Consider the following 24,460-nt stretch of genomic DNA (forward strand, 5'->3'; position numbering starts at 1 on the left):
TCAGCTGCAAGGGTGGTTGGTTTTAATTTTTTGATTAAGGTTCGAATTAGTGATGTGGGGACAGGCTGAAGGTGAAAGGATAGTTGAGAGCTGGGTATAGAAACAGTTGGATTTTGACTACCAGGAGACAGCTGACTGGCTAGAGATTGAATGGTCTCAGTAAAGAAGGAGTTGAAGGTGTTGGCCACTTCGTCTGAGTGCTTTTGTTTGGTATCTGTGGGGGTAGGAGTGGTGGATTGTCCTGGGTGAGGAAGTTTATTAATGCCTGCCCAGAACCTTTGAGGCTGACTTTTTTTTTGTAGATTGTAGTAAAAGTTTCTTTTGTCTAACTTAATGGATGTTTTTGTGTCATTACCTAGTTGTCTATATTTTTGCTGATCTGCAGGGGCTTTGGTGGCATGCCATTTGTTCCAGGATTTGTTTCTAAGCAGGATTTTTTGTCTGGTTTATTTTGCTAACCATGGGGTAACTTTTGATTTTGTTCTAACAGTTTGAGAAGGTGCGTGACTGTCAAGGATGGCTAGGAATTTGGTGTTAAAGTATTTTACTGCCTCTTCTGAGTCCAGGTGTTTTAGGACTGACCAGTCACATAAGTTTAGTTCATTTTGGAAATTAGTGGGGTTAAAGTGTTTGCTATTTCTTACTGTTTTATAGGTGGGTTGGTTGAGAATGTCAGTCTTATGCCTGATAATATAGGTGAGAAAGTGGTCACTCATATCATCTGGCAGGGTTCCCACTTTGTACATTTGTGAGTGGCTGTTGATGAGTATCCAATCTAAGGTAGTTTCATAGTTGTTGCATTTACTGATCCTACTGGGGGATGATATGATCTGGGAAAACCCATATAGGTTTACATGAGTAGTAGGGTGTTCTGAGGAACAGGTGTTCCAATCAATGTTAAAGTCTCCAAGGACAATGATTTCTTGGGGTTAATTGGTAGTCAACCAGTTTGGGAAAATCTCTAGTGTGTTTATGTTGTTTCCTGGGGGTATATAAACACAGATGATATTTATCTGTTTGCATTTATTGATAGGTAGTTTACTAACAAGAATTTCAGCATTATCATCACACGGTAGTTGTGAGAAGTCAGCGGTCACCTGCAGGATAGATTTATATAAAACAGCTACCCCCTCCTCCCTTCCTAGTTTTGTGGTCAAGTCGCATTATATTATAACCTGGAGGGATTATCTCATTGTCTTTTGTTGATGATTTTAGCCAGGTTTCAGTAAGACATAGTAGGTCTGGAGAGTGAGCATCTAATAGAGCATGAATGTGGTGGACTTTATTATTTACGCTTCTGATGTTCAAATGACTGACCAAGAGTGAGCTGGGAGGTCTGTTTAAAGTCTGACAGTTAGCTGGGATAGTAGTGATATTGGTTAGGGTCACCCGTTGTGGTTGGACCGGGATTTGGGTAGATGGCTCCATCATTTATGAGGTTGTACTGTGATTTAACTATGAGCTTTAGGAATTTGATTATTAGACTTTGGTATCTTTTGGTTTTGGGGTTTATGTATGTGGATCTAATTGGTTAAGGGGTATTTCATATTTATGTTGTATGGTAAGAAGGAGTTGACTAAGTGATTATGGATGTTTGGCACTATTGGAGTGGAGGTTTGGCATTTTGGGTAGTGGAACCCTAGGTAGTTCTGATGTTCATAGGTGGTGAGAAGATATAGGATGAGCATTAGAGGTATGAGGGAACATAACAGTATTAATTTAAAAGGGGGTGATGCAGGTAGTAGCGACATAGTGGGGATTGTAGTTTACGCCTAATTTGAAATAAGGTATAGAAAGTGTGAAACAGCACGTTTACAGATTTTTCTCTGTGATTGGTTGTAGATAGAGGCAGTGTGGCTTTGGTATTATAAATTTAGCATTACTGGGGGTGGTTGGGAATGGGGGGCAGGGTGGGGCACGTAACGAGCCCGAGCATAGCGAGGGCGAGCGAAGCGGGGCTAATACAGATACAAGATGTTTTCTGCCTGCAAAAAGGTATATGTCCATATGTTCCCACGTACTTTTTTGTGCTCCAAAAGCTAAAACTATAAGGTATACCTTTTAGTCTACTATTATAGCCAGATTGTAGTTGTTTGGAGTTACTGTATTAACGCTAGGGACACCGCACAGTGCTAACGACCCACGGCTGTAATTTTTATACACTTTTTAATGTTGTTGTTATTGTTTGTCTTTTGGCTTTTCCCGGTTAGGGGTCACCACAGCGGAACTCCGGTCCGCTAATGATTGGCATTTGGTTTTTATGGTGTCGAGTTGCCAGTCCGACGCCCAACCTTTAGCGAAGGCACGCCCATTCAACGCATGTCTTTCGAACGCCTACTCGACTGCAGGGAGGAAATGCAGACTCCACACAGAAGGCACTCCCAACCCAATCCGAGAATCGAAGGGGAGAACCTTTTGATTTTTATACACGTTTTAAGCATATACAAAATTAACCTTGAGGTTTTGGGTGAAGTGGGCAGGACAGCTTTCTGTTTGGACTGCAGCAGGGAGATCCCATCTTACGCTGTCGAACTATCGCAGGTACTGGCAGAATTGAGGGAGATTACACCTGATAAAGAATATTACAATGGAGAACCGTTTAGCAAATGGTAAAAACAGTTGAACAAACTCTTTTCTTGTAGTACTTTCACTTCAGCGAGATAATATGTTTTAACAATCCATTATATAGAGTCAGCACTATGCATTACAACATGTAACAGCTTTTTCAATAAGAACAGTGAGTAGATAAAGCAGTATATTCAATATTTTCTAGTAGAAAACAACATGAGAGTTAAATGTCAAGCACTGAGAAATAGAGGCCGATATAGTCAGTTTTCTTCTACATTTTCAATAAAAAGGTACTAATAAAGTACGGTACTAAACAGTCCTGCATTGTGATGACAGACATTTGTCTTTGATTGAACATCCATTACAGACTAGTACTAAATGGAGTATGATTCTGAACATTTCTCAAGTGACTTAGCTCATCTTGTTGGCATCTGTATTACACAGCATCGGTGTTGTACTATTTGGCAATCACTTGCATTAGACTCCTTGTGCAACTCAGTTTGGAAAATGACAGGCCCCCATGCTGGGGGAGGGAATATGTAAGATAAAAGAATGTGGTTGAGTCATAATAATTGATAATTAATTATCATATAGTGCAATGCCAAGATAGAGTTGAAAGAAGTCATGAGTTCGAAAAGGAGAGTGCTTTTAAGAATTAGATTCTCCAAGACGACATTTCTACAAAAACTGTAGATATTTGGGTCAGTGTTGTGTGCCTTTTGCAGTGGAGCTATTATCATTGGACACATGTGCATGTGTTTAGGCATGGCATGAGTGTACTTCCATTGAGTTCTGATTAAGTAAAGCAATGCATTTACTTAGTAAACCAGACCATTTTATATTTACTGCTGAGGGCTTGCATTACACCACAGTTAACTACACCAGACTTTACATAATATTCAGTGTAAAAACTGTTTATGTCAGGACAAAATGTAGCTGCAGTTACCTCACTACCTTTACTATTTCCAACTTTTTACTGAGCAGTGATGTTGCTGTGTTTGCACTTTAAGAAGCACGTTTGATGCTTTTCGTTCTAGGAGGTCTAGTTTCACTTGCACGTGTTCTGTTCCTACCTAGACTGGGCTCTTATATCATTTTTGTGTAATAGACGCCTACACCAGCTTGTGCTTCCTCTGTCCAGCAGCTAGCATGGTCAAGACCAGTGTTCTTTTTTCATTTAAATAAACTCAAAAATATTTACCCAGTCTCAAATATGATACACTGTTCTTTGAACTATGGGTACTGTTTTAATCCTTACAACACCACTTTTAGAAGTTGTAAGCAGATGGATTCCTAACCGCAGTAAGATAAACAGTTGCCATATTCTGCCAGAAGACAGAATGAACAGGGATCTTGCATGTTACGTCAGGTTATTACTGGCATTATCTCAAGACAGCCAAGACTAAACTGTGTGTAAATAAAACAAGGTCCTGCACAGTTTCATGCCGCACCTCTTATAAAAAGATGTATTAAAACTTGGCAAAGCTTTTCTTGACGCTAATCTACACTTTACATTTTTATGTGCCAGGTTTCTTGCTTACTGTAAAAATCAGCTTAAGCTGACTTTGTTCATTTTAGTTTTCTTTGCCTGTTGAACAGAACCATTTGCATATTACTTATATTTTAAGCTGTTTTCTTCAACTTGTTTACATCTCATTGAAACTGTACATTTCTGCTTCCTTGTTTTTCAACAACTATTCGCTTGTCACTTTTCAAATATAAAGTACTACTGACACTGGAGACAGTTTGTCTGGAACGGGTTAATGCTGGGAAAAATGGGTCAGTCTTTGGTTTTGTTACAACTTTCTGTTGCACTGTAACATGATAGTTTTTCATTAGCATTTTTGTTTTCTCAGGAACAAAAAAGCAAGCCATAGCAACTACCACAAAAATAGCACCTTGTTATTGTAAAAGCAAATGGGGTTTTAACACATCAGCAGTGAAATCAAATATCCATTCAAGAGTTGTTTGTTTGTTTTCATGCTTCAGATTTTTTTTCAGAAATTGTGCCAGGGCAAGAGCACATGCTAACAAAGAAAATATGCTGTTAGTAACTTACCTAGAATTAGACCAGTTCATTGGCAGAGGGATGAACAACTACTGGTGACCTAGGTTCAAGTACTGCCATGAATGATAGACGACCAGCTCAGCTCTTAACTGTCCCTGATTTCTCATAATGCCCTAATTCTGCTTCATATTTTTGAGCTGCCCCTCATGAAATGTTTGACTTTCCAGTAAATTGCTGAGCTAATACCAGTTATTAGGGTTTCATACCTCTTACTGTTCAAAAATACTTGGTGATGTAAAATCTGTATTTACATTTTAAGTGAATTAGAGAAATATTTAAAAATTGCCCCTGATTTTGGGGATTTGTTCCCTCATTACTTTTGCCTTTGGAATTTTTGAGCAAGGAAACTGAGAACTATAGGCAGGGAGAATGAACAAAACATTAATTAAAAGAATAATAATTACTTACCTATAACTTCAGTACTGGCTACAAAAATGAGGGCGGTAGACATCACCAAGTAAACAACAGAGAACTCTGCAGAAAGGAAAAAAAATGCATTAGTGGGAAGAAGAGAGAAAGGCACATCCTGATAAATAAGCAACATGAACAGTCTCTTAGAATACTGACAGTGAAGCACAGCGGAGCAGTCTGGAGCAGGTATCACATGAATTTCTGCTCTGGTTTTCTCAGTGAGAACAGGACAGTAGTAAGCCAATAATTCTAGAGTCACATTTGTGTAGTTCTATAACTGTTCTACTTTGGCTGCTACTGTTCTTTTTTGTTCCCATATGAATTACGGGCTTAATACAGGTCGTATAACTCATAGAGTTGTATTTCATAAGGCAGAAGCCTTTACCCGGAGACTTAAAACTGGTGCAAAAATATCTTTCCAGAAGACTCACATTGCTTATTAGGTACTTTAAAGGAAAATAAGTATTACTGATATAAAAAAAAAAAAAAGCAACGAAACATAGCCTTCCCTTAGATAACTTCATCATTCATCCAGTCCCAGATACTTCCCCATCCACACCCTTCATCCAGTCCCAGATGCTCCACCATCCACACCCTTCATCCAGTCCCAGATGCTCCACCATCCTCACCCTTCATCCAGTCCCAGATGCTCCACCATCCACACCCTTCATCCAGTCCCAGATACTCCACCATCCACACCCTTCATCCAGTCCCAGCAACGAAACATAGCCTTCCCTTAGATAACGTTATCATTCATCCAGTCCCAGATACTCCACTACCCACACCCTTCATCCAGTCCCAGATGCTCCACCATCCACACCCTTCATCCAGTCCTAGATACTCCCCCATCCACACCCTTCATCCAGTCCCAGATACTCCACCATCCACACCCTTCATCCAGTCCCAGCAACGAAACATAGCCTTCCCTTAGATAACTTCATCATTCATCCAGACCCAGATACTCCACCATCCACACCCTTCATCCAGTCCCAGATGCTCCACCATCCACACCCTTCATCCAGTCCCAGATGCTCCACCATCCACACCCTTCATCCAGTCCCAGCAATGAAAAATAGCCTTCCCTTAGATAACTTCATCATTCATCCAGTCCCAGATACTCCACCATCCATACCCTTCATCCAGTCCCAGATGCTCCACCATCCACACCCATCACCTGTAAGTGCATTGCAGGGTCACAGAAATGTCTAAACCACTGATGGTCTGAGCACTTGTTATGTTACTCTGGTATAACATAACATAAAAGGACATATGACCACACCAGCTGGAAAAAAACTAAAGACTGCCCACCTGCCCATTTATTGCAGTTAGCTGCTTGCAGTTGCCCACTTACTGCCTCATCCCCCTTTCCACATATCCCCTTTTGGGTGCCCTGGCAACAGCCTTTTTCTAGCTTCTGCCACAGTCATTCTGTTCTCCTGTACAGAAAAAGTGACACTAAGCACTGATAATTATTTTCCTTCCTTATCCTCTTCCTGCCTTACTATTACAGCTGCCTGCCTGCTTCCTTTCTGCTCCATGCTTTGCTTGACATTTGTTTCTCACATACAGTAATGGAGACTTTTATGTTTTATGGGTTTTGAGCGACTTGGAAATCTGTATTTGTCTGATATTGGTTGCTTTTTGATTGCTTACAGATGTCCCTTCCACTTTCTCACTACAGTCAGAACTACACTCAGGTTTGTGTACCCCAGCTAATGCTGTTCCAGCAGCCTTTCTAGCACTGTTTAGGTTAATTTATTTGAAATCCAGTACATTGCTTGCAACAAGTACACTTACAACTGTCATTTTAACCCTTCTGTAACAAAAGGAGATACTGCCAGCCCAACTAGCTGGAATTTTGTAAACAATTATATAGGCCACGGTGGTGCAGCGGTTAGCATTGTCGCCTCACAGCAAGAGGTTCTCCCGTTCGATTCTCAGCTGGAGCGCCTTCTGTGTGGAGTCTGCATGTCCTCCCCATGGTCGAGTGATGCTAAAGATATGCAGGTAGGTGAAAGCATGAATGGGCGTGCCTTCTTTGAAGGTTGGGCGTCAGGCTGGCAACTCGGCACCATAAAAATCCACTGCCAATTATGAGTGGACCAGAGTTCCACTGTGGCAACCCCTAACCGGGGAAAGCCAAAATACTTTTTTTTATATGTCATTTGAATATTAATTTGATTTATATAGAAGTGGAACAGAAGGAGATACTGCCAGCCCAGCTATCTGGAATTTTGTAAGTGGTTGTGTGTCATTTGTGAATATCAGCATGATGCAATTGCTTGTCTTACAACTGTATTAGAACTGTATGCTATATTCTACAGATATGCGTCTTACAACTGTATTAGAACTGTATGTTATATTCTACAGATATGCGTGTGGAAGAGATATTTTGTAAAATACTGAGCAGAAATGTATATACACTATTGTAACTGTTTAGATGTTTATGTATTATAACAATGGAGATTAGCTGAAAACTTAAATTACTTTATAACCACATAATAAAAGATATGTTATCTTTTAGTTTCAGTGCAACAGGAGACATAATGTGTAGAACTAGAAGTTTTTTTGTATTGTCTTTAAATGTGAAGGAATGTAAATTATTTTACAACTTCCACCATTTGCCAAAAGATCTAAGGTCTATATGCTTTCGCAGGTAGAGGCTAAAATCCATGCTTGTGAGCCTGGGAATCGATAGTCAGATGACAAGAAATGATGTCATGCTGCCAGCTACCCCAGCTGTAATATTTAAAATATTAATTTAAGAACTCTCAGAGAAAGACTGTGCATTTTGTATTTTGTCTTTGACCTGATAGTATCAGCTGGAAGCCCCACTCACCACATCTGACTTGCCTTCTGTAATAGTAAGTTAACTAGGGTACAGTAGTTTCTCTTAGATACAGACAGGAATCTAGTGAATTATAGCTTAGATGTTTTCTTTATTTATTTGAGACTGTCCTGCAATGTTGTTTTAAATATTTCCTGTGATTTTGCACCTCTGATGTAACTGTGATTGTTTACTGAGTATTTTCTTTTTCTTTTATTATTTATTATTAAATATATTTAAACCTCTCATTGTGGCTGATATCTGAGAGACATACTTAAGTTCTAGGAGTACTTGCATATCTATTTGGTGATACTGTGGGCCGCTCCTAATAGCCTTGTTTTTGGTCAAATTACCATTTGGATTAATAGTAACATTACACAATAAGATTGGACACCCTTTGTTAGGGGCCTTAAAGTAACTGAAAAGGAGTGGATGGTGGCAGTCAAAACTGCCTTGTAGTCTGGGCAGAAGAGGGCATAGCTAGTAAACCTGTGTCAGCCTTTCCCAGGTGTGTGTATGTGTGTTTAAATCAAATCTCAAAACGTGTGTGTGTGTCAGTTACTTGGGCAGGGACATGAAGCACTGGTTGGACAGCGAGGGTGCTAGAGGTCTTGGCTTGGCCACTCAGCTGAGATCTCAACTCTATAGCTGTGCCAGTGGGGAGTCTTATTGGGGATCTGGAGAAAGAGGTAGAAACCAGCCTCAGAGTGACTGTAATCTCTGTGTGCTCTTAAGGGAAATTGTACTTTATTGTGTGTGTACTTGTCATCCTCCCAGTGTGTGCATCCCCCAGTGCTGCCAGTGGTGGGGTGTCACACCTTGCAAACCAGAATGAACTGCTCTAGTAATTAGTTAATTTAATGTTCTACACCAAAATGCTACACGGAAATACAAATGCTACTTTACCATAGAAATTAGTTTATTTTCTCCGTTTGCCCAAGAACAAACTTCAGCCACTTAAATAATAATCTGATTTGAAATTCCTTGCTATGTATTGTTAGAACAATTTTGTTTGGTTAGTTATTATACTTAGTTGTTACTACTGTGCATAAGCATTTCCATCATTTACTTCTGACTTCATCTGTACCTTGTTTACCACAATAATTGCTTCTGGCCCATTCTGTAGTTGAAAATGGTCCAGTTTGATTAACTCACACATCCAAGCAAGCAAGCAATCAATCAGTAATTAAGTATAAATAAACTAAATAAATAAATCAACCAAGCACGTCATAATCTGTATGCTCTATGGTTGAAAATGGACCAGGTTGATTAACCCACCAAATCAATCAGTCAATCAATCAATCAATCAACAATCAATCACACAGCAATCAAACCAACCAACCTCATGACAGCTAGGCAGGTAAATTACATAAATTATTTGCATATTCTCCTAAATCAGTCTGTGGCCTTAGACTTCACTAGTTCCTTTGTTCGATTAATTCTGCCTGTTCCACCATCTCTCAGGAAGTACAAGTTCATGCCCAGCTTGATTGCCCTCCACTACCATAGTTTCATAGCTAAGTACAAGGCTAGCTGCCCCTGTGGGCCATTTTAAGCTAGCTTAATTTGTTGTGGCAGGAATCAAGTCCTGTACCTATTGCTTGTTAGCTAAACACTTTAACCATTATGAGTAGTAAACTCACCACAAACTGGATAAAACACAAATACCCCTTAGGCAGATAGCTATAGGGTACCAGTGAACAATGAATTTTCCAAGAAAGATGCTGAATACTTGTAGAAAATTTAATTTAATAAAATCATCCACAATATAAAACACTGGAGTTAAACGCTTTCATTGATTCAGGAGAAGGGGGTATCCCCCAGAATTCCTGAAAGACATATGCAGAGAGATTGTTGCTGACAGGAAAAAGGGGCACTTTGTTCCAATAATTCATAGTAGCATTCTCCATAATCAAAATTTGGTAACAACCCAATCTGTACAAGATGAATCTAGGACCATTTGTAAAAGGGAAAATATGTTAATTTCCGCTTATAATTTAGATAGTCAAGTTATTAACACCATTTTGAGGAAAAGCTGGGATGTAATGAAGGGTGACATAAATGTATTGTTCAGATTGGACTGTGGACCAAAAATAATATACAGAAAAGGGGAATCCATTAAAACATTTTAGAAAGAAGAATAGTAGAGAACCCTTTAATTAATTTTGGAATGAAAAAATGTGGTGCATGTTCACAGTGTCCATACATTTTCTGTGGCTTTGAATTCTCTGTTAATGGGCATGTTTATAAGTTGCAAGATAAATATAATTGTTGTACTCAAAATATTGTTTATCTGGCCCAATGTCAAGTACGTCCCGCATTCTATGTGGGGAAGACCTCTATGAGGTTAAAAGATTGCACATATGACCATCTGAAAGATATTAAGAAGCAGAAGAATACCAATTTTACTTTCAAACATCTGAGGTTAAATAATGGTCATAATTTCTGCTTTTTGGTTATCAACAAAATTGTGAAAGATGCTCAGGGATGAGTAGTGGATGAGCATTTAGAATCTAGCGAGCTAAAATGGTAGCTCAAATTAAATGCAACTCAATTTCTTGGCCTCAATGAGGCAACTTCTAGCAGTTCAATCTTAAAATTAACGATTTGAATTCCTAATGGAATATCATTGGTTAATTGCTATGGGTGTAGTTGTATTTATTGTGCGTGTTTTATGCATTATGGAGTTCTGAAGAAGTTCCTTCGGGAATGAAAGCACTGAACTCCAGTGTTTTATATTGTGGATGGTTTTATTAAATGAAATTTCTACAAGTATTCAGCATCTTTCTTGGAAATTTCAGTGTTCACTGGTATCCTACAGCTATCTGTCGAGGGGTATTTGTGTTTTATCCACCTTAACCATTATGCCCACCACCTACCCTCTCAGTGAAGTATAACTCCATGCCCATCTTGAAACTTTTTCTTCTACCACCATTTATGCCCCTTCTTTTCTACTCTACAAATCCCTGTAAGTTCAGTGGCCTCTCATTACCCTGGGAAAAAGAAGTTATGTCTTACCATAACGTTCCATCTGTATTGTTGATCCTCATTCAGTCATTACGCATGGGTATCGGTTCCAAGCTCGGAACTGAGCCAGCCATTTGTCCAAGCTCGCATCAGCTTCAAACTTTTGAGCTAAACTCTTACCCACAATCCCCCTCTCCCTGTTACCTCAGATTGAGTTTGCAAGTCAAAGAAGGTAGAGGCTACCTCTGGATAAATAACCCAAGAGAACCGGATGGTGAGATCCACTAGAAACCACAGGAGGGGGAAGGAGGGAGGGTCGTAATGACTGAACGAGGATCAACAATACAGATGGAACGTTATGGTAAGACAAAACTTCTTTATCTGATATTGTTAATCCTTGTTCATTCCTTACACATGGGACAGAGTCCCCAGCTACCTCTATTCCTGGGAGGCTCTCATGGAAGGACATTCCTGAGCACCATAGAACTGAAAGATGCTCTTCCCCTGGAAGCCAAATCCAATTTGTAATGATTGATGAAGGTATGACGCATAGCCCATGTTGCAGCTGCACAGATGTCATGTAAAGAAGCTCTGGCATGGAAGGCAGCAGAAGTTGTCACCGACCTTGTTGAATGAGCTTTCATGGTAGTAGGCAACGAGATATTACGTTGTGTGTAAATAAAGGTCACACAGTCTTTCAACCATCTAGCTAATGTGACCTTAGCAACAGCAGATCCTAATCTAGGTCCAGAAAAGGCCAAAAATAACTGGTCAGATTTACGAAAGGGTTTAGTCCTGTTTAAGTAAAAATGGATTTGCCTGTGTATATCTAGGGTATGTAGGCAATACTCTCCTCTGTTTGAATAATTGGGAAAGAAAACTGGCAATTAAATGGCTTGATTAATGGACATTTCAGAGATCACTTTAGGCAGAAATGATGGATTAGTTCTCAGAGACACTCTATCTCTATGAAAAATCAAGTATGGACTCTTGATACATAAAGCTTGAAGTTCAGAAATACGTCTGGCAGAAGTAATAGCGACCAAAAACAAGGTTTTCCATGACAAATACTTGAGGTCGCAAAAAGAGGTTGGTTTGAAAGGTGACATTGTCAGAGCTTGTAGAACTAATGATAAATCCCATGGTTGAATAGGTTCTCTAAAAGGTGGCTTCAGGTGATTCACACCTTTTATGAAGGTCTTGCACAATTTATGGAACATAAGAGAAGAATCTTGGACACCCTCATGAAAATTAGAAATTGCAGCCAAATGAACTCTAATGGTAGAGGCCGATAGATCCGATTGAAACAGGTCGGCCAGATAGTCTAGTATTATTGACACTGGTGCTGAAAAGGGGTCTACTTGTTTATCTTTCAGCCAACAGGTAAATCTTTTCCACTTGCTCAGATAAGTAATTCTAGTGGAAGACTTATGAGAAGCAATGAGAATGTCACGTACTGGTAAAGAAAGATTATTCTGCCTGGCAATCAAGGGAACTGGAGTAGCCAAGCTGTTAGCTTCAGGCTGTTCAGGTTGGGATGAATCAGGTTCTGTGGGTGTGAGATCAACTCCGGGGTTGGATGGAGAATCCATGGTCAATCTAGTAGGTGAGGCCAAAGGAAGGGGAACCAAATCTGTCGAGGCCAATATGGTGCTATGAGGATCACCTTGCTCTTCAAATGACGGGCTTTCTTCAGAAACTGGGGAATGAGGGGAAAGGGTGGAAATGCATAAAGAAGACCCGAGGGCCAATTGTGGACTAGAGCATCCCTGGGTGACTGTCCCGGAGGGGGAATCAGGGTGAAGTAGTTGCTGCATTTGTAGTTGGTCGGGGATGCAAAGAGATCACAGCAAGGATGGCCCCAGCGGTGGAAGATCTTCGCCTCTATCAAGGGATTCAGGGACCACTCATGAGGTTGAAGAATGCACCTGCTGAGTCTGTCTGCTATCACTTTGGAACTCCCAGGATGTGCGTTGCTAGAAGAAAATGGTTGGTAGCCATCGCCCATTGCCATATCCTCATGGCCTCTCGACAAAGGGGGTAAGATTTGGTTCCACCTTGCTTGTTGATGTACCAGACCATCACCATGTTGTCTGATTGAATCGCAATTGTCCCAGACGGCAGCAGGGGATGGAATGCTTGCAACGCCAGAAGTACCGCCCTCAGCTCTAGAACATTTATATGCAGATGGGCCTCCAGTTCAGACCAAGTGCCTTGGACTGTCTGTCCCTGACACAGCCCCCCCCCCACCCCATCAGGGAGGCATCCGTGGTCACTGTGGCCTTGGGTTGCTGGGGGGAGAAGGGGCGAGACCATTGTGAGAGATTGTGTGTCATCCACCAATTTAAATCCTGTTTGCACCTGTGGGTTACTCGAATCATGGTTGAAAGAGGATACTGAAAAGGATACCATTGGGTGAGCAGTAGCCATTGTAGAAGCTTCATGTGAAACCTGGCCAGGAGAACAATGGTGATGGAGGCTGCCATGGAACCCAGCAGCTGTAGAACCGAGTGAGTCGTGGATTTTTCCGTTGAAAGGAATGGAATTAGTTGTTGCTTTATCCTTAGAATTCTGTGCTCTGGGATAGCAGCTCTGCAGTTTTTTGTGTCCAAGATAACCCCTATGAATTCTATAGACTGAGATGGGGTGAGATTGGATTTCTGCCAGTTTATGGTTATGCCTAGCCTTTGAGCAGTGAGGAGAGAGTATGCCAAGGTTTTTTCCAGTAGATGTCTGGTGGGGGCGGAAATGAGCCAGTCATCTAGGTATGGAAACACCTGGAATCCTTGAAGTGGCAAGTGAGCTGTGACAACTGCCATGCACTTTGAGAACACTCTGGGGGCTGTAGAGAGTCCAAAGGGCAGTACTCTGAACTGGTAGTGACTGGCTCCCGCATGGAAGTGCAGAAATCTTCTTGATGGCCTGTCCACCTTTATGTGGTATTATGCATCTTGAAGATCTATAGAGCACATCCAATCGTCTTTTTCCAAAAGCAGGAGGATAGACTGTATTGTCACCATCCGGAATTTTTGTACTCTCTCAAACTTGTTCAGTACACTGAGATCCAAAATTGGTCTCCAGTCCCGGGTTTTCTTTGGCACCAAAAATAGTCTTGAGTAGAATCCGGATCCTATCTGGTCTGGAGGGACTATTTGGATGACTCTCTTTCATAGCATCTTTTCTATCTCTAGTGCTGCTTCTTCCCTTTGACTGGGTGGAACGTCGGGAAGATTTTTTGAAGGGATGGGACAAAGATCAAAGGGGATATGATAACCTCTGGTTATAATCCTTTGTACCCAGGAATTGGTGGTGATAGTTAGCCAGGCAGAAGGGTACAAGGAGAAACGTCCCCCAACCACCTCCAGAGGAAAGGAGTTGGGCTGCTCTTAAGGAGCACTGGTAGGATTGACCAGGGAAAGAATCCCCTGGAACCCTGGTTACGCGGACCTCCTCTGCCCTGAAAGGAGCATCTTCCCTGTGAGTTTCCCCCTATGACTCTGGGGGAGAACTCAGCCTGTGTGTCACGGAAAGGACCCTGAGATTTCTTGAACCATATTTTCCCACTCTTTTGATTTCGGGAGAAAGCACACTCCTCTGCCCTGAAAGGAGCAGAGGAGTGTGCTTTCTCCCGAAAGCACACTCCTCTGCCCTGAAAGGAGCATCTTCCCTGTGAGTTTCCCCCTATGACTCTGGGGGAGAACTCAGCCTGTGTGTCACGGAAAGGACCCTGAGATTTCTTGAACCATATTTTCCCACTCTTTTGATTTCGGGAGAAAGCACATTGAGGGGAAGAATAACGGACACCTACAGCAGAAAGGGTCTTACCATCCTGTTCACATCTGGCCAGTGTGCTTTTAACTTTGGGCCCAAACAACGAGGAGGCCTCAATGGCGGCATTAAGAAAAGAAGACTTAAAGGGTTCTGCGAAGTTGCACAAGCGCATCCAGGCATGTCGTCTCAAGACCGCAGCTGAACCCGCTGCTCTAACTGCTCCTTCTGATGCGTGAGATATCAGTCGCATAGAGGAGTTAGGTATAGACTCAATGGTGGCCAGCTGAGAGGCCACTTTGTCACGGACCTCATCAGACACTGTACCAGCCAAGGTTTCAGAGAGCTCAGAAACCAAATCCCTTTGCAGCCTGGTAAAATGTGCCATATAATTCAGGGACCTGATAGCAAAGGTCGCTGAAGCAAAGGTGCACTTCCCTATTCTGTCCAGGGCCCAGGACTCTCTGTTAGGTGGATGGACAATCTGGCTTTCTTCTTCTGCCAGATCCTTTTTTGTTGCAGCCGCCACCACCAAAGCATCCACAGGAAGACCATTGGACCCATGGGGATCCGAAGCAGGAGGGGACAAGATCTTATCTGGCCTCCGGGGAACAGCTTCGACGGTATCAGGAGCCTTCCAAGCATGCTGCACAATGAGCCAAACAAGTTCATCGGCAGGTGGAGTAACCCAGGAGGTAGGGGGCCGGGTGCAAAAGGCCTGCAGGAACAAAGATTCCTCAGAGGTCGGATTAGAGGACTGCCAGTCACCTCTCTGTTTCAAGATTTCAAGGATATCACCAAAGGATACCTCAGAGGGTGACCAATGGGATCCTTCCTCCTCATCGAAATCTGTGTCTTCAGTGAGGTACTTCTCTGTGGAGTCCATGTGCTTCCTCTTACACAAACTTTTCTGGTGGACACCCTCAGTGGGAGAAGCTGGAGAAGACAACGGAAAGGGGGGTTCCTGAGGGAATATGTCCTGCGGCCCTTGCACCCAGTGTCTGCTAAATGTGACTTGTGAAACCAGTGTACCAGAGGAGGGCGGAGGTATAGACAGTCCAGTATCGCCAGCAGCAGCGAGAGCCTTCTCCATCAGTTGAAAGGCTGGTCCACCTGAAGAGGAATGTATGTCTAGGACAGGGGTCACCCCTCCCCTAAGTGGCTCAGCCTGCCGACCCCGAGTCCCTGGATGGCTGTGGAGCAGCAAGCTATGCATGTCACAGCTGACATCCTGGGTCACAGCAAAACTTTCCTGCCATGGAGGCAACTGCAGTTCCTTAGTGAGATCCATAAAGGGAACCACAGAAGGGGAAGACTGTGCTATATCCATGGACTTCAAAGGCAATGAAGGAGGAGAATAAGAAGGGGTCTTTGAAGATGGGTGATCACCTCCAAGGAAGGATAGTTCCTGAGGGGTGGGATACCTCTGGCCAAGAGTACCTGGTCCACAAGACGCAACACATCATGTTTGGAAAGGCTTCTAGTGGACCTCATGGAGACTGAGGGAGAAACAGGCTTGTCCACAGAAGAGGCAGACTCAGTGCCCATCTCATCTGACTGCACCAAGGACAACAGTGCCGAGAGAGACTAGACTACTGTTGTCTGCACCAAAGAAGTCATCGGTGCCGAGGTCATTGTCTGCACCGATACAGGGATCGGTGCCGAAGTGGTTGTCGGTGCCGAAGCTGAAACCAACACAGGGATCAGTGCCAAAGTGGTTGTCGGTGCTGAAGCTGGAACTGACAAAACTGGAGTCAACAATAAAGGCGTCGGTCCCGAGGAAGATCTCGGAGCCGACGCGGTCAAGGTCTGCACTGACTGAATGGTCGGTGCCGATACAGTGGTAATGGTCTGAACTGAGGAGCCCCTCGGTGCTGATATATAGAAGGCTGCAGGAGAAGATGGAGCCAAAATCACTAATAGAGCCGAAGGCCTCAGTGCCGAAGTTCTAGGAACCGAAAGTACTGAGGCTGACTGAGAGAGCTCTGGAGCAGAAACTTTAGACTTTTTAGGTTTTGGTTGACAGGAGTCCCCAGCCGGGGAAGAAGGCAAAGATTTAGGCTTAGTAGGACCATACATTTTCTTATGGGCTCTAGGAGGGGTTGAGACCTCCAACCCAGAAATAGCCTCTGAAAAGGGAGATTTTAGAAGTCCCTTCAGTATCAGCTTGTTTTTCCTTTCCAACAATGTTCTATTAGAAAAGTTCTCACAAATAGTACAGGGTGGGTCAACAGACAAATGGGAAACTCCCAAACAATAAACACACAAAGAGTGTGCATCAGAAGTAGGCAGTGTGTGTCCACAATCAGAACACCGCTTAAACCCCGGACTACCTTTTTTATCTGCCATGACAGCAAAGTAATTAATAGAAAAATACCAACAATGGTACAAGAGAGTACCCGAAGGTATGGGAGAGAAAAGGGAAAAAGATTACCAACGATGGTAAAGAGAGAATACCTCGCGGTAAAAGTCGTAAGGAAAAAGCAGAAAAACCGGAAGAAATTATGAACGCTAGATGTGATAGGGTAAGAGACAATAAAATATGAACTTTTCTGACAGAAAAGTAATTTGTAAAGCAATTAAACAACAACTGACTGCACTTAGCTCAAGAGAAGTAGCTTGACACGACCGGATGACAACGCGGCAAAATAAATCTGAGGTAACAGGGAGAGGGGGATTGTGGGTAAGAGTTTAGCTTGAGAGTTTGAAGCTGACGCGAGCTTGGAAAATGGCCGGCTCGGTTCCGAGCTTGGAACTGATACCCGTGCATAAGGAATGAATGAGGATTAACAATATCATATTCCATATTACGTCATTGTTCTCCACCCTTTTCCTCATTATACGGTTTCCTAATTTTCACAGCCTTTCCTCATCTCATAGTTCAGTCTGTCTACCTACATTAACATTCTGGTTACATTTTGGTATTCCCTCTCCCTCAAGCATTGAGCTCTCTTTCTGCTTGTATGGCCTTCAGCAATGTGCACAGTGCTCCACATGAGGGCTTTCTTAGGCCCTGTAAAGAGTCAGCATCAGTTTGCTCTCAAATGAATGCGTTCACTTTGAAATGCAAACAAGCATTCTGTTGGCCAGCATTGTCCACACACTGATTATAAAACTTAACACTGTCTATCCAGTATTTCCCCTGCAGTCATTACTACCTAGGTGCAGGGTCTTGCATGTGTAGCCTTACCTCAGTATTTCACATCCCATTCTCCTAGACATTTTAAAATGATGCTTATGATGGCCTCTACAACATACAGCATCAGTCCTGTCTTTGTATCATACCTAAAGAGATTACTGTTGTTTTCTTGTTTTCTATTCCTTACTATTACATCAGATACAAATGCAGTAGATTATACCAGCCCCAAGAGGGACAGCTTAGGTACCCCATCCATTTTATTTGTTTGTTTGTTTGTTCAGCTGTTTATTTAGTTAACTGGATAATCAAGTAGGTGGTTAGATAGTTTTAATTACTCTCCTTTCCTTAGACAGCATCCCCCTATGCCTCACAAAACCCCTAGCTGGGCATTATTTCCCCAGTAACACACACTCAGTTGGCATTACTGCTTGCTTATTTTGTTGGCATGGTGGGTGGACTGGTTCGAGGGCCCTTTTTAGCCACAACCTAGGTGCAAATGCACAGTTATGGGATAAAGCACAGTCAGAGAAAAAATCATGAGCAGAACAAGGCAATGCTAGCTATGGAAAACAGAAATGAGAGGAATTCAGCTACAGAAATGAGAATAATATACACATATAGGAAACAGCTGTAATACAATAAGTAAATCCACTTGTTCTTCCACGTTAAACAATGTCAGTCCCTTGTTCATTCATACTATACGATATCATAATGATTCATAGCATTGTACAGAGCCAGCATTGTTAACATTTTGTAATTAACAGCCACACAACTGCTTACATATTTAATGAAAGATAAATTCACTTTTGGAGGGGAAACAGTTGAAGGAACTACAAAAGGGGTTAAAAAGGAGCACTTATCAGAAAGAAGAGGTGGGGTGGAGATTAGCTTTTGTCAAGAAAAGATGTACAACTGCATGTTGTTTTAAGAAGTTTTTGTAGCTTTTCTCCTGAAAAGGGAATATTCTGTAATCTGCCAAAGATCAATGGAAGGTGATTTTGGGTAGTGGGAATAATTTTATGTAGCTTTCTACTTGGATGTGAGTCCATAAAGGGTTCTGGTTAATGTTACCGCATCATTGTCATGACTTCTGAGAGTTCATGGGGAGGATATAATTTGCAGTTTGCTTCTTAAGGATGAGTAAAATTTATTAGCAATCCATTCCTCCCATCCTGTCTGCTACTCTGTTCTTGTCCCTGATTTGGCTTGGTCCTATTTTGCCATCCAATGGTCCAGCTCCTACCCCTCTCTGTATTTCCTAGTATTCGCCACAGTTCCCTCAGAAGTGCCCACATTCTGTATGGACTCTTATATTACATTCACCAAAACCACTCTCTTTTCACAACCCCCTTAGCCAAACTGCATCAGCACACTTTGAACATCTGAATGACCTTTTACCCATCCTTGTTTTTTATCCCCTGTGTGACGTCCCTCCTCTGGACCAGTAATCAAGGAGCCTCAATCCTCATCACTGACACCGGTGGGGAATGTTCTATTAGAACACAAAATAGGTACACACAGTATTTTCAGATGTAGCTCTCTGCACTAAGCACACTTTCCCTTAAGAGCACACAGGGAGCAAACTCCAGTCCTGGGGCTGGACGTCCTTTCCAGACCCCAAATAAGATCCCACCTTTCTCTCTGCAGAAATCAGTGTTCTGTGTCTCTGTTCCAAGTAGTTGACACACACACTCTTGGAGATTTGATTTTCACACACACACACACACACACACACACACACACACACACACACACACACACACACCAGGGAAAGGGTGACACAGATTTACCTGCTATGCCACCTCTACCAAGATTATAGGGTAGATTCACTGCCACCAGCCAGCTACTTTAAAGCTCTTACCAGGGTACCCAATTACTCTTAATAAAATTAATACTTATACAAATAGTAGTGTTAACTTATCAGCAAGACTTTCAGGAGTGTGATGTTACAGTGCCACTAAATAAATGCAAGTACTCTCAAGGGTTAAAACATTTTCTAAAAGACCAGCCACAATGAAAGGTTTAGATATATTTAATTATAAATAATAAAAAAACATGATAATACTGAGAATCTAATTACAATAAACACCAGAGTTGCAATTCACAGGAAATTTAAAATATAACACAGATGGAAAGACTCAGACAGATACAGAAAAACAATACTTTTAGCTAATTTCATTATATTTACTGACTGAAGAATTACTTTTCCCTAGTTAAGTTACTTACTAAAGGAAGGCAAGATGAAGTGGGTGAGTGGTCTTGTCAGTTCCAAAACAGAGTGCTGAGTGTCCTCTGTCACATCTCTCACTAGTATCATAATATAATTTCAGTGCTGGCTACAGAATGACATCACATCTGGTCACCTGATTTTGTGGTTCCCACGCTACCCGCTCACTGGAAATTGAGCCAGGATTTATATGTTCATAGGTTGGTACTAGGCTATCAGCCCTAGGGCCTATACAAGCCAGGCCATAACAATTCCCTGGCTATTTCTTCCCACACTATTTACATCCCTGGACCCCTGTCTAGCAGGACGACTGACTTGATCCCCGGGGTGAATTTCCTTTCTCCCATCCACTTGTCAAGGTTCCTTTTGAAGAGGGCCAAATAGGCACTCTGCTTGACATGTATGGGCAGTCTATTCCAGAGTCTGGGGAGTCTCTGGGTCAGGGACCTATCCCTCCAGCATGTTTTGTTTATTGTGATGACAAGGTTTAGATACCTGGAGCATGTGGCTCTGAGGGATTGGGATTTCTTTAGGTGTAGCATGTCCAACAACTCTGGGTTTGACATGGCCTTGTATGTTAAGCAGAGATCGCCTCTGAGTAGACAATATGCGACAGAATATAGCTGGAGTTTTTTAAGGCAGTCAGCGTAGGGCATCTGCTTTAGGCCTGTGATTCTTTTAGTGAGGTATTTCTGTGGCCTTTCCAGTTGTTGAAGTTGTCTTGAGAGGTACATACCAAATGGGGGTTGTATTCTATAATGGGTCTAATGAGGGATGAGTACAGTGGGACAATGACCTCCTTTTTTCTGGATGAAAAGCCCTTAGTGATGAGGCACAGATGTGTCACAGTACACACCTAGAACCTAGCTAAGACTTATTCTAGCATCTCTGGAGACTGTAAAACAATTCCAACCTTTTCATCCATCCTGCAGAGATTAACCAGTCATTCTCTTGCACCCCAAGGTAGCAATTAGTTCACCACTAAGGACAATACGAGCAGGAACCCAGCCCAGACATTGCTCTCTGGCTGCATTCAGGCCTATGAGATAAAATCTTTATAGCCTAAGCCAAGTCATTTCATTTCATACTATTTTTCTTAAGGTTAGCTGGGCTGAGCTTAACCCTTTCCCTTCCAGTATCCTCTGTTAACATATATACATTTCATCGGTTACAATACAGTCTGACATACATGTATATTTCTTTTCTGTCCAGCAGGACCCACTGTTGATACATTTTTAACACAAGCATCTGTACAAATCAGTTTGATATTCAAATGACATAAAAGTCTTTACAAAACTCCAGCTAGTTATGCTGGCATATGTTACCCATGCACTGCCCTACCCTCTCTCTGGCATAGCTGGCACTACCTCTCATCATCATACCCGCAATACTGTTTTTCCTCTATTGCCGTATTTTCTGCCTTATTATCATGTAACTAAGCTGCCTGGTACAAAAGATTACTCTGCTACATATTATAAAGACTCTTGAATTTACCGAGTCACCTATAACCCCTCTCCTCTTTTTAAAGCAATCATATTATTTTCAGTCTACCTTTATTCTTTTGCCCCTTCTTAAAATGGCAGTAATGTCCTCCTTTTCTCAAAATGTTCTAAATAATCCACAGGATATATGTTTCTGAGAGAAGCCAAAAAAATCTAACAGAATGTACCCTCACTACTTGTGTAGTGTTTATGTCTGTCTGTAAATCCACTCAGTGCAGAATTAAATTCTCCTATATATTATAATTCAGCTCCCCAAACCATCAAGTATTTACAACTGCCTTATTACATTTCTATACTATAAAACACTGATTTTATTTGTTACAGAACTCTTTAAGACTGCAGATAAACACGCTAATGTAGTATTAAACAGCAAGAACAATATTTCTACAACACGTAAAGAACTGTTACTGCAATGCCCACAAAGAATTGTTACAGAGTACTTTGCTCACTTAATTATTTCATCAGACTGCAAAAAATGTCTCACCATTTTTTGACACTCATGATGAAATCCCTCACTGTATAATATACCTTTAGCATACAATATCACACTTCTAACCCTTCTCTCACTCCACATCAAGTACCACTGTCCTTGATCGCTGTTAATTATTCCTTACACACCTTACAATACAGTGTGCTGCTACTTTATTAATGGTCAGTTACCCTCCCCTCAGCATACATTAATACTGCAAATTTCTCTCTCCTTCTCTTCATGTAATAAAAAACACTCAACATATTTTAGTCAGCCTGTTACCCCTTCCTACAGTTCACAATGCTATTGCAGTTTTACCTGAGAAAACTGAGAATATCAGTACTTTCAGTACTTAGTATTTTTGTTACTACTGCACTTTTATTCTCCTTTCATGAACATACTTTCCTTAATGCCTTTGGTCCACCAGCTTATGACTGTTCACAATATCCCAGGTGCTACTGATGGGTCTTGTTCACCTTCTCTTTTTACTTCTACATGAAGACTTGTTTTTTTATTGATTATTTGATGGTCAGTCCTCCATACATTCCTTCTTGTTCCCTCAACTTCTCTCTCTCTCTTCGTTCATCTGTTCTTCCTGCTATTTTTTTACCACTCTGTGTAAGATACTGCTCTGTTTTTGTAGGCACTTCCCTCATTCTTCTTCATAATGCTCTTTCTTTTCTTATCACTGTTCTTTCATACATGTTCCTTACTACTTGGTACCAGGACATCTTGCAGCTATGTCCTCCTTCTTCCTCTCCCCTTCTCCCCTTATAATATCTGCACTCTTCATCCCCTTCCAAATGGCTTGAAGAGCTAGATCCCACAGCCTACAAAATCAGTGAGACAGTTGAGGTTGAGAGGATAGAAGGCTAAAGCCCTGTATCCCTTGTCCTCAGGACTATTCTCTTGCTGGCTTAGGGATGTTTGAATTGGGGAAGTCCACAACACAATACCTGTCCTGTGAGCTACAATCTTCTACAGCCTTTCATTGTTTTGGTTACGTAGCCTAGGTCCAGACTGTGCAGACTGCACTTGCCCAACTTAGCTGTCTAGCTTCATTGTTGCTGCCTTGCATATGCTTTCACATCTTCCATTTCATCTGCGGCTGCCAGTCCTGGTGCTGTTCCATTTGGCCTGGCGTATACCCACAAAGAGTCACATGCAAACTGCTTAGAAAATATGATAATGCACTAATACTAAATGCCTTATTTCATTTTACTTGTCTAAGTAACTTTCCATTCCTGTTAAGAAGTAAATTCTCACTAATGTGAATTTCCAGGTGCTTTCTGCAGCTCAGCATCAGAAAAAGACAAAGTGGAACAGACAAAAGTGCAGTTTCACAGTTCGTTTCAAGTCAGGAGGAAAGTAAGAGCAGAAGGAGTGCACCACTCCTGCTTCATAACTGTTATAACTGGCATTTCTGTCAATTCCAGCTAATGTATGTGTGGTGCAGATTCATTATTTATGAAGAACTGGTTTGCAGGCATCAGGGAGACTATTAGTGGTAAGCATCATGAATAATACAGGACACATTATAATGCAAACAAAAGCAGAAGGAAGCATGCTGCAAGTACAATCAGATAATCAAAATATACACAGGAAAACAGCAAGCTAGTCAATCTGCATATGGGAAGAAAAGTTAAATGTCAATGTTCAACTAATAAGCAAATAAAGGGATAGACAAGGATGAGGGCAGCGAGAAAAGGGCAGGGAAAATAACTGGGACAGGTGGAAGAAGGTTATGTGGGAAATGTTATCTAAGCTAGAAAATGAAATTGGGATGATGCAAGCTCTGATAGATATGCATAAAGACAAAAAGAATGTGTAATAATAAAATATGCATACAGTTTATGGATAGAAAAAAGTACAACAGAACAAGGATTAGATATTACTAGGCCAAAATGACACCCTTCTAATGCCAGGGATTCCAAATGAATAATTAACATCCAGTCATCTTTACTGCTTTCTTTATTTCATCCTTTCTAAACTTGCAACTAGATGTATACATCTATGTATACATGCATGTAAGCACAGTGCATATAAAAGTGTACACACCCCTGTTAAAATGCCAGGTTTTTTGAATATAATAAAAATGAGACCACAATAAATCATTTCAAAACATTTCCCACCTTTAATGTGACCTACAACTTGTACTATTCAATTGAAAATCAAACAAATCGGTTAGGGGAAAAAATATAAAAAAATAAAAAACATACAATAAGTTGGTTGCATATGTGTGCACACCCTTAAACTAATACTTTGTTGAAGCACCTTTTGATTTAATTACAGCATTCAGTCTTCTTGGGTACGAGTCTATCTGCATGGCACATCTTAGCTTGGGAATATTTGCCCACTCTTCCAAGGTAATACTATTGAGGTTCCAGAGCTGTTAGTATGAGTAGTTAGCTATTTTGGGAGAATTATATGGTCATTGCCTCATAGGTAAGTACTGGGCTAGCTGCCCTTGTGGGCCATTTTAAGGCTAGCCAGTTTCCTTTTGATGATCGAAAT

General features: G+C 41.5%; 1 protein-coding gene across 3 annotated transcripts in view; it reads right to left on the reverse strand.

Annotated features, from left to right (window-relative positions):
• Positions 1-24,460, reverse strand: part of LOC122813994 — a 256,454-nt gene that overhangs the window by 79,909 nt on the left and 152,085 nt on the right. For all 3 annotated transcript variants that reach the window (XM_044086568.1, XM_044086569.1, XM_044086570.1), the window contains one exon: positions 5,045-5,110. In XM_044086568.1, the coding sequence (XP_043942503.1) occupies positions 5,045-5,110 (66 nt within the window). The remainder of the gene's footprint in view (positions 1-5,044; positions 5,111-24,460) is intronic.

The sequence above is a fragment of the Protopterus annectens genome, chromosome 10.part0 (assembly GCF_019279795.1).
Source record: "Protopterus annectens isolate FY-2018-M chromosome 10.part0, PAN1.0, whole genome shotgun sequence".
In the NCBI taxonomy this organism is placed as follows: domain Eukaryota; kingdom Metazoa; phylum Chordata; order Ceratodontiformes; family Protopteridae; genus Protopterus; species Protopterus annectens.